The sequence below is a fragment of the Panthera uncia genome, chromosome F2 (assembly GCF_023721935.1).
Source record: "Panthera uncia isolate 11264 chromosome F2, Puncia_PCG_1.0, whole genome shotgun sequence".
NCBI classification, from domain to species: Eukaryota; Metazoa; Chordata; class Mammalia; order Carnivora; family Felidae; genus Panthera; species Panthera uncia.
Genome location: NC_064812.1, coordinates 140123 through 153756, shown reverse-complemented (window position 1 = coordinate 153756; position 13634 = coordinate 140123). Strand labels below are relative to the sequence as shown.

At 50.2% G+C, this 13634-nt stretch overlaps 1 protein-coding gene and 1 long non-coding RNA gene across 2 annotated transcripts; one reads left to right on the top strand and one right to left on the bottom strand.

Moving 5' to 3' along the window:
• Window positions 1-682: 682 nt before the first annotated feature.
• Window positions 683-6639, bottom strand: ZNF517 (zinc finger protein 517; the record flags this gene model as incomplete). The annotated part of the gene is made up of 3 exons (XM_049633724.1): window positions 683-5270; window positions 6057-6170; window positions 6456-6639. Coding segments are annotated over 3 exons (1500 nt in total), but the record flags the coding sequence as incomplete, so codon positions are not given.
• Window positions 6640-7383: 744 nt separating this feature from the next.
• On the top strand, window positions 7384-10673 carry LOC125924283 (uncharacterized). Its single transcript, XR_007458344.1, has 3 exons — window positions 7384-7608; window positions 8711-8793; window positions 9659-10673. It is a non-coding gene; the product is annotated as an uncharacterized LOC125924283 (long non-coding RNA).
• Window positions 10674-13634: the final 2961 nt, after the last annotated feature.

Here is a 13634-nt window from a genome sequence, read left to right as displayed (position 1 = left end):
GAATCCTGAGAACAAAAAGGGAGTTGGAAGCAGGGCCAAGAGGGCCTGAGGAGGTTGGTGACAAGGGCCTGTGTCCAGCACAGAGAGACCTTGTCCCCACCCCTGGGCTGTCTGTTGGCACCAGGCTCTTCCTGAGGCCCCATCTCCTCCCTCTCCTGTGTGACTCCTTTTCTCCTACTCAGGCCTAGGTCCCTCAAAAGCAGAGCCTGTGATGTTTCCATCATGCATCTCTTCTGTGCTCAACAAGGATCACATGCTCAATAGAAACCTGTTTGAAAGACTGAGTAACCTGAGTCAGCAAACTTATTTTTCTTTAAAGGAACATAAAAACTGAAAAACAGGATTTCCAAAAATTATGTGGATTTCCTGCACTCAGAACGGGAGTTCAAGTTTAATTAGAATGGAACTGAAATATGGCTGAAGTGGTACTCAGAGACACACCTTTTACAAAATTCACTCTACCAGATGTCACTGATACTTTTGAATTCTTTTTCAGAGGAGAGCTGCTTCCTGTTAGTGTCCATTTGAATACTGCTGTTTAAAAAAAGTCAGGGCTCACACCCATTGGGATTGCTACTATCAAAACAACAAAAAACAAGTGTTGACGAGCATTTGGAGAAAGGGAACCTCGTGCACTGCTGGTCGGGGTGTAGAATGATGCAGCCACTGTAGAAAACAGTAAAAAAAATTAAACACCATTACTTTATGACCTAGCAATTCACTTCTGGGTGAATACACAAAGGAATTGAAAGCAGGGTCTGGAAGAGATGTTTGTACACCCATGTTCACAGCAATCTTAGTTACAGTCGCCAAAAGGTGGAAGCAATGCAAGTCTCCATGACAGATGAGTGGATAAGGAAAATGTCCAACCATACAATAGTAAATATTACTCAACCTTTTAAAAGGAAAGACATTGTATCACATGCTACAACATTGATAAATTCAGAGGACATTATACTCTGTGAAATCAGCAGGCACAAAAGGACAAATACTATTTTACTCCACTAAGATGAGGTTCCTAGAGTAGTCAGAAATCATAGGGACATGAAGTAGAATGGCAGTTACCAGGATCTGGGAGAAGGGAATGGGGACTTGTTTAATGGGGATGGTTTCAGTTTTACAAAATGAAAAGGGTTCTCAAGATGGATGGTTGTGATGGGTCCACCGTATGAATACACTTAATACCACCAAACTGTATACTTAAAAATGGTTAAGATGGCAAACACTGTGTATATTTTACCACAGTTTTTTTAAAATTTTGGAAAAAAGTCAGGGCTGAAAACTGGCTTTGTGCTTTGAAAAAGGGCACCTCTTCAAGTATATTCTTAGTTTACTTAGTGAGAAAACCACATTTTGCAAATACTTCGAGGATTTGCTGACAAGATCACCAGCTGATGCTTTTCCACAGGCTGGAGGCATGGGGAAACCTAAGCTTGTTTGCTTGCTTATTTAGTTAGCTAATTTATTTATTTTGAGAGGAATGAGAGAGAGAGAGAGAGGTGGGCAAGGGCAGCTTGGAGCCTGACTCAGGGCTCAATCCCACAAACCAAGATCATGACCTGAGTTGAAATCAAGAGTTGGACGCTCAACTAGCTGAGCCACCCAGGCGCCCCAACCTAAGCTTTTAAAGGCCTTCTAACTGATTACTCCAGACCTACCAGGATACTTAAAATCAGTTGATTAGGTGCTTTAATCACATCTGCAAAATCACAACAGCCTTTGGGTTAGTGTCTAAGTATTAGGTAGGTGTGTGAGCTACAAATGACCGCCATTTCCTTCCTCCTGCATAGCCTGCCACTCAGGAATTCAGCTGAAAAGGAATTCTGGGGGCAGTTTAGCCCGGTGACTTGACACACTTAAAGTCCTTTCAAACACTAGAGTAATCCTGTTTGTAAAAACACAGGCACACATACGCTGAATATTTGAAATGTAGAGAAAAAAGTCTGGAATGAACTACCCAGACTTAACAGGTGTATGTCTGGGGAGTAAGGTGGGAATGTGGGACAAGGGAAGAGGGAAATATTTCCTATTTTTGTATTGAGATTTCGTTATTGTTTTACTGCAAATATGTAGTATTTCTGTAACTTAACCAAAGTAAAGAAAGTGTTTTATAAAATCCTGGGGTGGACAAGGCCTTCCTAATCACAACAAGACAGTTTTGCCCATAGGGAACATGTATTTTCTTATTAAAAACCTCATAATTAATAGCAAATAAGGAACTGGGAAAAAATATTTGTAATATATCACTTCCTCAAGTGTATGACGCAGTTTCTGTCCCATCTCTCCCATGCTCACCCACCACCAAAAGACCTGTGGTTTGTATCACAGTTGAAGAAACAGGTATTAAGGGAAAGGGATTGGAGCTCAACACAGAGGCTTAAAAACCTAATAAAAATAGGTACAAGAGCTTACAGGGAATTTACTCACGAAAAGGCCAAGAAATATAAATGAAAACAAGACTGGCATTTTTCATGATTAATCAAATGGTTAAAAACAGTCCCTCCACATCTGTAACCCTGATGGGGAAAGTCCACCTCAGCCACAAGCAAATGTGCACAGGTCTGCTACGGGGCCAACAAATACAGTGAAGGTGTGAGGAAAGGACAGATGTGTGACAGTAAGGAAGCTGCTACCTAAACCAGTCAGCAGGGACACGGTTCTAAGCAAAGTAAACCCCGATTTGTAAAACAAATACCATACATGTGCATTAGAGTCAGTGGGTGGGGAGGCACCTGCGTGACTCACTTGGTTAAGCATCCGACTTTGGTTCAGGTCATAGTCTCGTGGGTTCGAGCCCCACGTCGGGGTTCTGTGCTGACAGCAAGAGCCTGCAGCCTGGGTTAGATTCTGTGTCTCCCTGTGTCTCCCGACAATAAATAAACATTAAAAAAAATTTTTTTTAAGAGGCTAAGGGGGTGCCTGGGTGGCTCAGTCAGTTAACTGTCCAACTCTTGATCTCGGTTTTGGTCATGTCTTGTGATTCATGAGATCGAGCTCTGCTGAGAGCGCAGAAACTGCTTGGGATTCTCTCTCCCCTCTCTCTGTGCCTCCCCAACTCATGTTCTCTCTGTCTCAAAATAAATAAATAAGCATTAAAATTTTTAAAAAGAGGCTAAGAAAACACACCAAACATCGCTGTAGTGATCCCTGAAGAGTGAGACCAAAGGGCAGTTTTTTACATTTCTAAGTTCTTGCATTTCCCAAATGTCCTAAAATAAATTTATATTTGGGGGAAAAATGATTAAAAAATACACATTCACTGGTAGTTCTGCTTGGGGCTGGTGGGTTCCTTTCTGGCACACCTTTTGTAAGATGCTGTAGAAGCCCCTCAGTGTTCTCGGGGCTCCTGGGGTCGGGGGGCTGATGAAGAAGAAGGGTCACTAAGAGATGGCCCCTCTCACCAGCGGCCACCCAGGGAAGCTTCTCCCCAGTGAATACCTTCTGCCGACAGGCCTGCTGAGGGATCACACTTAGCCTGGCTGGGGCTCCCAAGGCACTGCCTGGGAGCCTGCAGACCCCACTCCCGAGTCCTGCTTCAGCCACCACTACCCCTCCAGCTTTGCCGTGGCTTGTCAACAAACCCTGGGTCTACCTGAGAGTTCCCAACATCTCCGTGGCAGGTGCTGTGTGGATTCTAGTCCTCTGCCCCACTAGGTGGCTGGGTCCCCTGCCAACAGTCTGATCTTGGTCAATTCTAGTAACAAATGAACATCCAAAAAAAAAAAAAAAGCCAACAGATTCCGCTCCCCTCCCCCCATCACAAGTCAATATTTGGAAACCCGAGGAGTGGAAAGAGAAAACGAAACCCACCCCCAACCCCCACTCGAGTTGGAGCCCGCGTGTGCCTCCAGGCGCAGACTTGGACGGTTGAGAAACGCCGCTCTCCCGCGGGCATCTGGGCTCAGCCGTTGTGGGGGGACCCGCTCTGGCTCAGCCTTCCTCACTGCCCTTCCCTCGGGCTGCTCGACCACAGCCCTGGCCCTGACCCTTCTCACAGCCAAGCGGGGAGGACCGACAGCCTTCTGCCTTGGGGCCCCCTCCTGGATGAGTTCTCCGCCTTTCATCAACTCAACGGGGAGCCCAGTGGGGCACCCGTCTGTCCTCCCCACCCTCCCGGGAACACGCGGGCCCGTGGGCTTTCTGGTGTTGGATGGGGGCTGACGGCCGGCTGCAGGCCCCGCCACAGGCCCGGCACCGGTAGGGCCTCTCGGCGCTGTGGAGCCGGTAGTGCTCATTCAGCGTGTAGCTCCTGCGGAAAGCCTTGCCACACTCCGTGCAGGCAAAGGGCTTCTGCTTGGTGTGGGTCTTCTGGTGCAGAGTGAGGTTGGACTTCCGGCTGAAGGCTTTGCCGCATTCCCTGCACTCGAATGGCTTCTCGCCCGTGTGCAGCCTCTGGTGCAGGAGGAGCAAGGAGTTGTGCTTGAAGGGCTTCTGGCACACGGGGCACTCGAGCGGCCTGTCGCCCGAGGCGGTCTTCTGTGCGGCGCCGGGCTGGGGGTTCTGGCGGCCGCCGTCGTCTCGGGGGCCGTCCCCGGCGTGCAGCCGGTGGTGTTTGAGGAGCGACGACCCGCGGATGAAGCGCTGCCCGCACTGCAGGCACGTGTACGGCCGCTCCCCGCTGTGGATGCGGCCGTGCTCGTTGAGGGTGAACCTGCGGCAGAAGGCCTTCCCGCACTCGCCGCACTCGTACGGCTTTTCTCCCGTGTGGAACTTCTGGTGCTGCCGGAGCCGGGAGCTGCGGCCAAAGGCCTTCCCGCACTCGCCGCACTCGTAGGGCTTCTCCCGCGTGTGGACCCTGTGGTGTGCGGTCAGCTGAGTGCTCTGCCGGAAGGCCTTCCCGCACTCGCTGCACTGGTAGGGCTTCTCCTCAGTGTGGATGAGCTGGTGTCTCAGGAGGATGGAGCTCTGCTTGAAGGCCTTGCCACACTCGGTGCACTGGTAGGGCTTGGCCCCCGTGTGGATGACCTGGTGCCTGAGCAGCAGCGAGTTGTACTTGAACGCCTTGCCGCAAGCACACCTGTACACTCTCTCCCCAGCAGCCTCTGCAGGGCCCAAGCCTGGCTGTTTTTCCTCCAGGGTCCCCGGGGATGTGCTAAGTTCCCCACCAAGGCCGCCTGCCTGGGGGTCGAGCTGTCGTTTATCTGACCCATCTTTAGGACGGCCATTCCTCTCCTCGGGGAGGCGCCCCCAAACTGTGCCCAACAGTCCTAACTGCTTAGAGGACACTCTCCCCGGAGAAGACTCCTTGACCCCAGCCTCCATCCTAGAATCTGGAAGAATGAACAGAAAATGGAAAGGTGACCTCGCCTCTACGTTCACAAAAGGAACTCTGATTTGAAGACAGAATCCTCATGTCAAAGTGGTAGAGAGGTTTGGAAACTTCTTGCAAGAAAGAAACTGTAAAATCAGGGTTTGTATAAGAGGACCCAAAGGAAGGTTCATTAAGGGCTTAAGCACTGTGGGAGGTTAGCTCAAGAGGGGAACTCATGACCAGGGAGGGGCATCAGGAGGACAGGGGAGGGCAGAGCTTTGCCCAAAGTACTGGGGCAGAGGTTGGGGGGTAGGGAGCAGGCCTGATGCAGGAGTGGGTCCTGCAGGGTGTGGGGTACTGCTATCCTTTGCTCACCTCTTCCTCCCGGCACTCACTCACAGGTCATCCACTCAGTAGACAGGTCAGAGTCCTGCCCATACAGGCCCCATGGACCGCAGGCCACCTTTCCTCCCTTTCTGCAGCCTGTGCAGTCCCAAACTCAGGCCTTGGCATGTGAGCCACAGGGAGCTGGAAGGATCAAAGCAGCTCAAGGGTCTTCCCTGCTGGGTCTTCCTCACACACCCACTGCCCCCACAGATCTGGCCCGACACCTCGGGGCACCAGGAAGGATGTTCATGCACTTGGGTTTCTTGTACAAGTTAGTCCTGGGTGACCTCGGATGACAAGCAAGGTGTTTAGTAAGAAATTTGGCCATGCTGTGAGGAACTAAACGTACAGCCTTCCAAGCACCAGGGGGCTACAAGGAGCTGTGTGAAGGCCAGGCCTTGCTGTGCCTTGCACTTACCTGGGCACAGGTTGGCCACAGTCCCTTGCTCCTCAGCCACCTGCAGAATCAAAGCCCCTGGTTCCTCCCCTTGTTCCAAGAGGGAGATCAGCGCTGGTTTGGCAACGAGAAAGCCTACGTGCAGGGAGGAGAGCAGCATGTGTCAGGGAGCAGGAGGAAGGGTGTCTGGCTGCCTGGCTGGAGGCCTCAGAGGAAACACACTTGGGGTGGGTTGGAACACCTACTTTCCCAGGAGCAGGGCAGCTGGGTGGCCATGGAGAGATGAGGGGGAACCCCTCCAATTTCCCCTCTGAACATGTTAGGCTTTGAATTTGGAAAGGAACCAACTCCCCCAGGAGGCCGGTGGAAGAAGCAGGGTTGTGTCTGAGCCCAGCCCCAGGATGGAAGGGGAAGCCTCACCCAGTGAGGCCACGTGCCCGTAGTTCTCCAGCATCACGTCCCTGTACAGTGCCCGCTGGTCGGGGGCCAGGCAACTCCACTCTATTCTCGTGAAGTACACAGCCACGTCCTCAAACACAACGGCCTCCTGCAACCACAAACTCTGCTGTCTGGGGCTATCTGGGCAGGAGATGCGGAGACCATGTCAGGGATATTTAGGACACCTGTTCAGCTCTGGGAAGTCAAGGCTTCTGTATGGTCACTGCTGCATTCCTAAGGCCTGGCATGGGGGGGGAGGGGGTACACCTCAACACTCTCCAAGGAAAAGTGGAACAGCCCTATTGCCAAAGCCACGGGAGAAGTGAGGGTCTCAACCTTGGCCTGGGTAGGGGCACCCTCGAGATGCTGGTGGCCGAGCCTCCACACTGGTGGGGAGAGTTCCTGTCCTGTTCTCTGGTTCTCTGCTCTTAGTGGAGAAGCCAAAGGCTGTGTGCACCAAGAAGGTCTGACCATTCACACCAGATGGAGGCAGGTGCTGGGGAGGGACAGGGCCCCTGACCTTGCTTGCTGACCCTTGAAGCTCAGGGGCTTCAGGAGACTGTGGGCAGCCTACTTCTGCCCAAAGCCTCAGGAAGGAGTTGACAGAGCCACTGTGAGTCTTCGAAGGGAGGAGGCTGACCCTTGGCTTACCGAATCCATCCCTGTGACCCACCTGCAGGAGTGGGAGCTACATGGGTGGGCCTGGGGCCCCCTGGGGAGGTCCTCAGGGCTGAAAAGCTGAGGATGGGGATGAAGGCAGCCTAAAGGCTCAGAGGGGACACTCACCTGGAGTCTGGGCGTCGCAAGTGGCACCGCCATTCCAAGGTCCCCTTCAGGGGAAAGGCAGGCGCTGGGGACGGTGAGTGTTGAGTAGGAAGAGCCCAGGCCTAAGGCCCATCCACCCCTGTCCCTGTCTCCCAGAAGGACCACCCAGATACAGAAGAGACAGGAAAGCGTGAGACATGAGGCAAGCACATCCCGGTCAGCCCAGACGACCCCTCACATCCCAAGAAGCCACAACCTGAGACCTGCTCACCCACAAGCCTCCACCTCTCACTCCTGGTTTTCCCAGGGATGTCTTCTGGGACCATCCTACTTCAAATGATATTCCCGGGTGTCTAGATAGCTCACTCAGGTAAGAGTGTGACTCTTGATTTCCACTCAGGTCACGAGCTCACAGTTTGTGAGTTCAAGCCCTGAGTCAGGCTCCATACTGACAGACTGGAGCCTGCTTGGGGTTCTCTCTCTCCCACCCCCCACCCCCCCCACCCTTCCCTCACATGTATGTGTGCTCTCTCTCAAAATAAATAAACTTAAATAAATAAATAAAATGCCATCCCCACCGCAGAATTCCTTCCCTATCCTCATTCCGTTTTATTTTCATCCATAGCACCTGTTATCGGACATAATGCAGTCAACTTACTTGCTTCTTATCCACCTTCCCCCATGAGATGAGGCCTGCAGTCTGGTTATTCATGCTGTACCCCCAGGGCCTGGGGGAGGGCCTGATACACAGCAAGGATTTGTGGAATGAATGAGTGGTTCCCTGACAGTGGGTGATTCTGCAACCAGTAAAACCATGTTGTGGAACACCAGAAAACATTGTTACTGCATTACCACGTGAAATAAGCAAACTCTAAGCAAAAAAATAAATCTGGCAGCACATACCCCAGCCCATTAGCCTTAGTTTCTTCCAAGGTAGTTTTTATTTTCCTTCTTCTCATTTTTCTGATTTCTCTAAGACTTATTGCTTATTTTGAAATATGTGTCGCAGTTGAGGAAAAATTATTTATAGAAGCCAGTAAATACGATCTGCTCTGGCTAGGTGCTCAGAGTAGACTCTGGTCTCTGTGTCCCCTCCTCAATGGACACTTGAGCTCCTGTGTATTGGGTGGAGGTATCTAGAGTACCCTCTTCTGTGGGGCTTGAGCCTCCTAAGTAGCTGCCGCTTTGTAAAGCGATGTCCCTTTTGGCAACAGCAGAAATCCTGCAGTTATGATGCTATGAGGTTAACATCTGGCAGGAAGGCCCTTTTAACGTGAGAGTATAACAGGCTACAGAAGATGATCTGAGAGGCTTGGTGAGTCATCTGTGCCCAGACAGCACAAACGGCAAATGCAAAGAGCAGGGCCACACCACTACTAGACACCGCACTGGGCTGTCTGTCCAGGGCAGTCTGCGTGGACCATTGCTGCTGCCCCTGTTGACAGAGCTATTGTCCTCCTCACCCCAACAAGACAGCCACAGCATCTTAAGAGGAGGAGCATCTCAGAAGACCTGGCTGTCAACTCAACACATACCACTCTCCACAGTTAGGAGGGTAAGTTACCATGCCTGTCTCTTTGCTTATTTCTGGGGAATGCTTGTCCTCAGGGAGGGGCCACCTGGTTAGAGGGGAAAAGACCTGATTTTAGTCCTATCTTTGGAGCCAGGGAATGAGTCTTTAATGTGAGAAAAACAGCGCTAAGTTGAAAAAAGTGGAGGAGAGGATACAATGATAACAAAACAGGTTCCTGCTCGGAGTCCTGAGACAGAAAATATCAAGGGGAAGGGGAGCGCTAACTTACATGGGGGATCAGGGAGGGCTTCTTGAGGGGATTACATTTAATTGGGGCCTGGAGGACCAGCAGGAGTCATTCTTTCCCTCCAATTTTGAATAAAACCTCTGTTCCTCAGGGGACTGGGGCACCTTGCTCCACTCCCTCACCTACCCCCTTGCGTACTACACTGCAGCCAAGCTGGCGTTCTCTCTGTTACTCAAATTAGCCAATGCCATTCTGATGCACTTTCCTTTGCTTACAAGGGCTTAGCAAGGCCTGTCAGCCACCAGGTTTCAGTTCAAATGTTAACTTCTTGCAGAGACCTTCCCTGCTCACCTACAGCCACCCCTAACTCTTTAACTCTCACAAACCTATCCTCTTGGTTCATTTTCTTCATAGCCCTTGAAATCATCAAAAACTATTTTCTCAGAGCACCTGGGTGGCTCGGTTAAGCATCCGTCTCTTGATTTCAGCTCAGGTCAAGATCTCACGGTGGTGGGATTGAGCACAACTGGGCATGGAGCTGGCTTAATTAAGATGCTCTTTCTCTGCCCCCTCCCTCACTCGATTACACTCTCTCTCAAAAAAAATTACTTTCTTGTTTGTTGCCTCTATTGCATTAATGCCTCACTTCTATTACAACAGATGCCTCATGAGGTCAGGGATGTTACCCCTTCACTGCAGTATCCCCAGCACTAGAAGGGTCCTCAGGACAAGGTAAGTATGCCAGTTGTCCGAATGCTAGTTGTCCAATGAATGAGGCAACTCCGCGAAGAGGGGGCGGGGGCGAAGAACCGCACAGGGTATAAAGCAAGGGCGTCGGGCTGACAATTGGTTGGAAAACGAGGGTGCAGGGGAGAGGCAGCGCATGGGGTGGCCAGCCGGCACGAGCTGCTCACGAGCGGGTGTGCTCAGGCAACTGCAGGCGCGAGGGGGACGCAACCCGGACAGAACCGGTCCTCCCAGGTCTCCCACCACTGCAGCCTCAGCTCTGCGCAGCCACCCAGGCTCTGCGGGACCGGCCCGCACACTTGCCGCGCCAGCCGGTGGGAACCGGACTCCAGACCCTCCCTAAGGCCCAGAACGAAGGAAAAACGAGGGGGCGGCGCCGGCTGCAGGTCAGCGCCCCGCGGTGCTCAGCGCGGCCTCTGTGCGGACCACAGCCTCAGCCAGGCCGGGTTCAGAGAACCGCACTCACCCCACTCCGGTCCCCGCCCCGCGGCCAGGACCTACTCACCCTGGGCCACTATCCCGGACCGCGCGCAGAGGGCGCCGGGAGCAGGCGGTCCGGTTCCGGCCCGCCCCCGGAAACGGGTCTCAGCGCCGCTCTAGGAAGCTCGGAGGACCACGCGCCTCGGTGGGCGCCTTTTGGCTCCTACGGCGCGAGGCTGGTGATGGAAGAGGGCCGCTGAGGGCGGGGCGCTGTTCTGGACCTGATCTCCCGTGAACCCCCAAATCCGAGGGGCGAGCCCGCTGCGGGAGTCGGGGATCCCGGCGCAGAGCCCCCAAGCCTGAGAGCAGACGCGTCCACGCGAGACCTCGAGAAAGGCCAATGGAAAAGTCGAGCATCATTCCAGACGACCGGGTGCTGAGGCAGCGTCCTTTCTCTTTCAACTTTTTGTTGTTAGATAATTATAAAATCATGCAAGTTGCAAAGGCAGTACAGAGAGGTCCTGTGTATCCTTCACCCTCTTCCCCTACAGTTGAAAAACCTTCTCTACGATCGTGTCTTTCAAACTTTTGTGACACAGTAAAAAATGCTTTACAGTGTGACCCAGCACACGCACAAATCTATGCTTATGAATAAATGCTTACACATATAGTAATTTTAAAAGAACTTAAGCAAAACTATTTAGTCTTATGCGATGAAATCTCGTATATTTTTCTTTAAATGTTTTCTTATTTTTATAAAGGGGAGGGGGGACAAAAGCAGAGACCACCTTTTTGAAGAGGGACACAATAGCCAAAATCTACAAGGCAGCAAAGGAGGCATCTATATTTTAAATATTTTTAATGTTTATTTATTTCTGAGAGAGAGAGAGAGAAAGAGACAGAGTGCGAGTGGGGGAGGATCAGATAGAGAGGGAGACACAGAATCCGAAGAAGGCCCTAGGCTCTGAGCTGTCAGCACAGAGCCTGACCTTGGGCTCGAACTCACAAGCCACTCACAAGCCGTGAGATCGTAACCTGAGCTACCCAGGGGCCCCGGGAGGCATCTATATTGCAAGTAATTGGCATCATACAAACTACATTATCTGAAAATAAGATATTACATTTAGATATGGCTAAATAGTTTAAACAAATATGCTTAGAAACTAAACAGCAACCTGCAAAATAACTCACGGGAGGAAGAGAAAATCATACTTGGAATTGAAAGAAAATGAAAATACTTTGCAGGATACAAATAAATTTACATATATATACAGGCATACCTTGGAGATATTGCAAGTTTGGTTCCAGACCACTGCAATAAAGTGAATAATGACAATGAAACAAACCAAACGAATTTCTTGGTTTCCCAGTACATAACAAAGTTATGTTTATGCAGTAGTCTATTAAGCATGCAATAGCATTAGGTCTAAAAAAGCAACATACATACTTTAATTTTAAAATATTTTATTGCTAGGGGTGCCTGGGTGGCTCAGTAGGTTGAGTGTCTGACTCTTGATCTCATGGTTTGTGAGTTGGAGCCCCACATCAGGATCCACGTTGACATCACAGAGACTGCTTGGGATTCTTTCTCTCCCCTCTCTCTGCCCCTCCTCTGCTTAAGCTTGTGCTCTCCCTCTCAAATAAATAACTTATAACTATATGTATATGTATATATATGTATATGTGTATGTATATCTATATCTATATCTACGTTGCTAAAAAATGCTAACCATCATCTGAGCTTTCGGCAAGTCCTATCACTGATCACTATAACAAATAATAATGAAAAAGTTTAAAACATTTCGAGAATTACCAAAACGTGACAGAGACATAAGTGAGCAAATGGTGTTGGAAAAAGGGCACCAACAGTCTTGCTCAATTCAGGGTTGCCACAGACCTTTAATTTGTAAAAAACACAGTATCAGCAAAAAATAAAATGAGGTATGCCTGTTTACATACACTTAGAACCTTTCAGCGCATATATGCAGATACTAAAAACATGAATGAAAGAACTGATTCTTCTTTTTTTCACTTAAATTTTGTTTGGTTTGTCTCAACATGTATATTTTCCTCATTTTTGTTTTGCTTTGGATATTTATATATAAGAATTATCCTTTACTCCAATTTTACCCCAGGTATTAGCTGGGCTCCCCTTTTCTGCTTGGAGGTACGGAGTTGGACACCACCCCTTCCACAGCTTTTGGAGGTCTAAAGACATCCCAAGAATTTTTACTAGTTTTCATGCACACTTACAAAAAAACAGTATTTTTAAAAGTAGAATACATAGGAAGGAGTTACAAATACCTTTTGCATACTGCCAGATGAATTTTCACACCCTGAATATCCTGTGAAGCTAGCACCCATGTCAACAAGCTGATTTTGTCTGGGTACCTCAAAGCCTCCTAGGGCTCTCTTCGGGTCGCTCTCAAAACACCTCTCTGGTTGGTGTCCAAGTGTGTCCACTCTGACTTCTCTAGCCCTGATGACTTTTGTAGGCATACTTTATGTCCTTGGTGTATATCCACTCACTTAACTCCCACAATAACCGTATGAAAGACAGTATTATTGTTCCCACACGAAAGAATAGAAGCATAGTGTTGTTATTTGCCCGAGGGCAGCTGATGTGGGGGCGGGGAGCCAAGTGCAAAAAGACAGAAGAGAGTCGTGGTCGTGCATGTTTAAACCAAATTACTCTTGGGGCGCCTGGGTGGCTCAGTCGGTTGAGCGTCTGACTTCAGCTCAGGTCATGATCTCGCGGTCTCGCGGTCCGTGAGTTCGAGCCCCGTGTCGGGCTCTGTGCTGGCAGCTCAGAGCCTGCAGCCTACTTTGGATTCTGTGTCTCCCTCTCTCTCTGCCCCTCCCCAGCTCATGCTCTGTCTCTCCCACTCTCAAAAATGAATAAATGTTAAAAAACAAAACTTTAAACCAAATTACTCTTGTGTGTACATGACAAAAAAAAATATTTAAAAAGCAACTTTAAAAGAAAATAAAGAACTAAGAATAAAGTTTGAAATGCTGGGAAGAGGTAACCTTGGATGGCATGGGAAAGGTGGCTGGCTCACCAGCATGAGCAAAGGCAGATGGGCCCCTCTTGAAGGCTTGAGAACCCCCATGCCCAGTGTGGCTGCCCCTGGAGAGGTCCCCATCATCAGGTGACCCAGATTTGTGGAGTCCCTGCTGTGTGCCGGGCTTGGCGGCCCCTCACATGGGGACTAACATTCAGGCTAGCGAGATGGAGGCAAGTCAGAGATCTCTGGACTTTGAAGGGGGAGGGCACCAGCCAGGATCCCCATCTCTGCAAGAACAGATGCGCTGAGCTTGAGGCAGGGGCACAATAAATATCAGGCAAGTGTCTGCACCTCAGAGAGCCCCAGAACTGGCTGCCCTCCCTTAAGTCAGTCCATGCCTGCCATCTCCAGGTGGGCCTTCAGGAGGAAGCATCCAAGCAAGCAAGCCTCCCCCCGCCCCC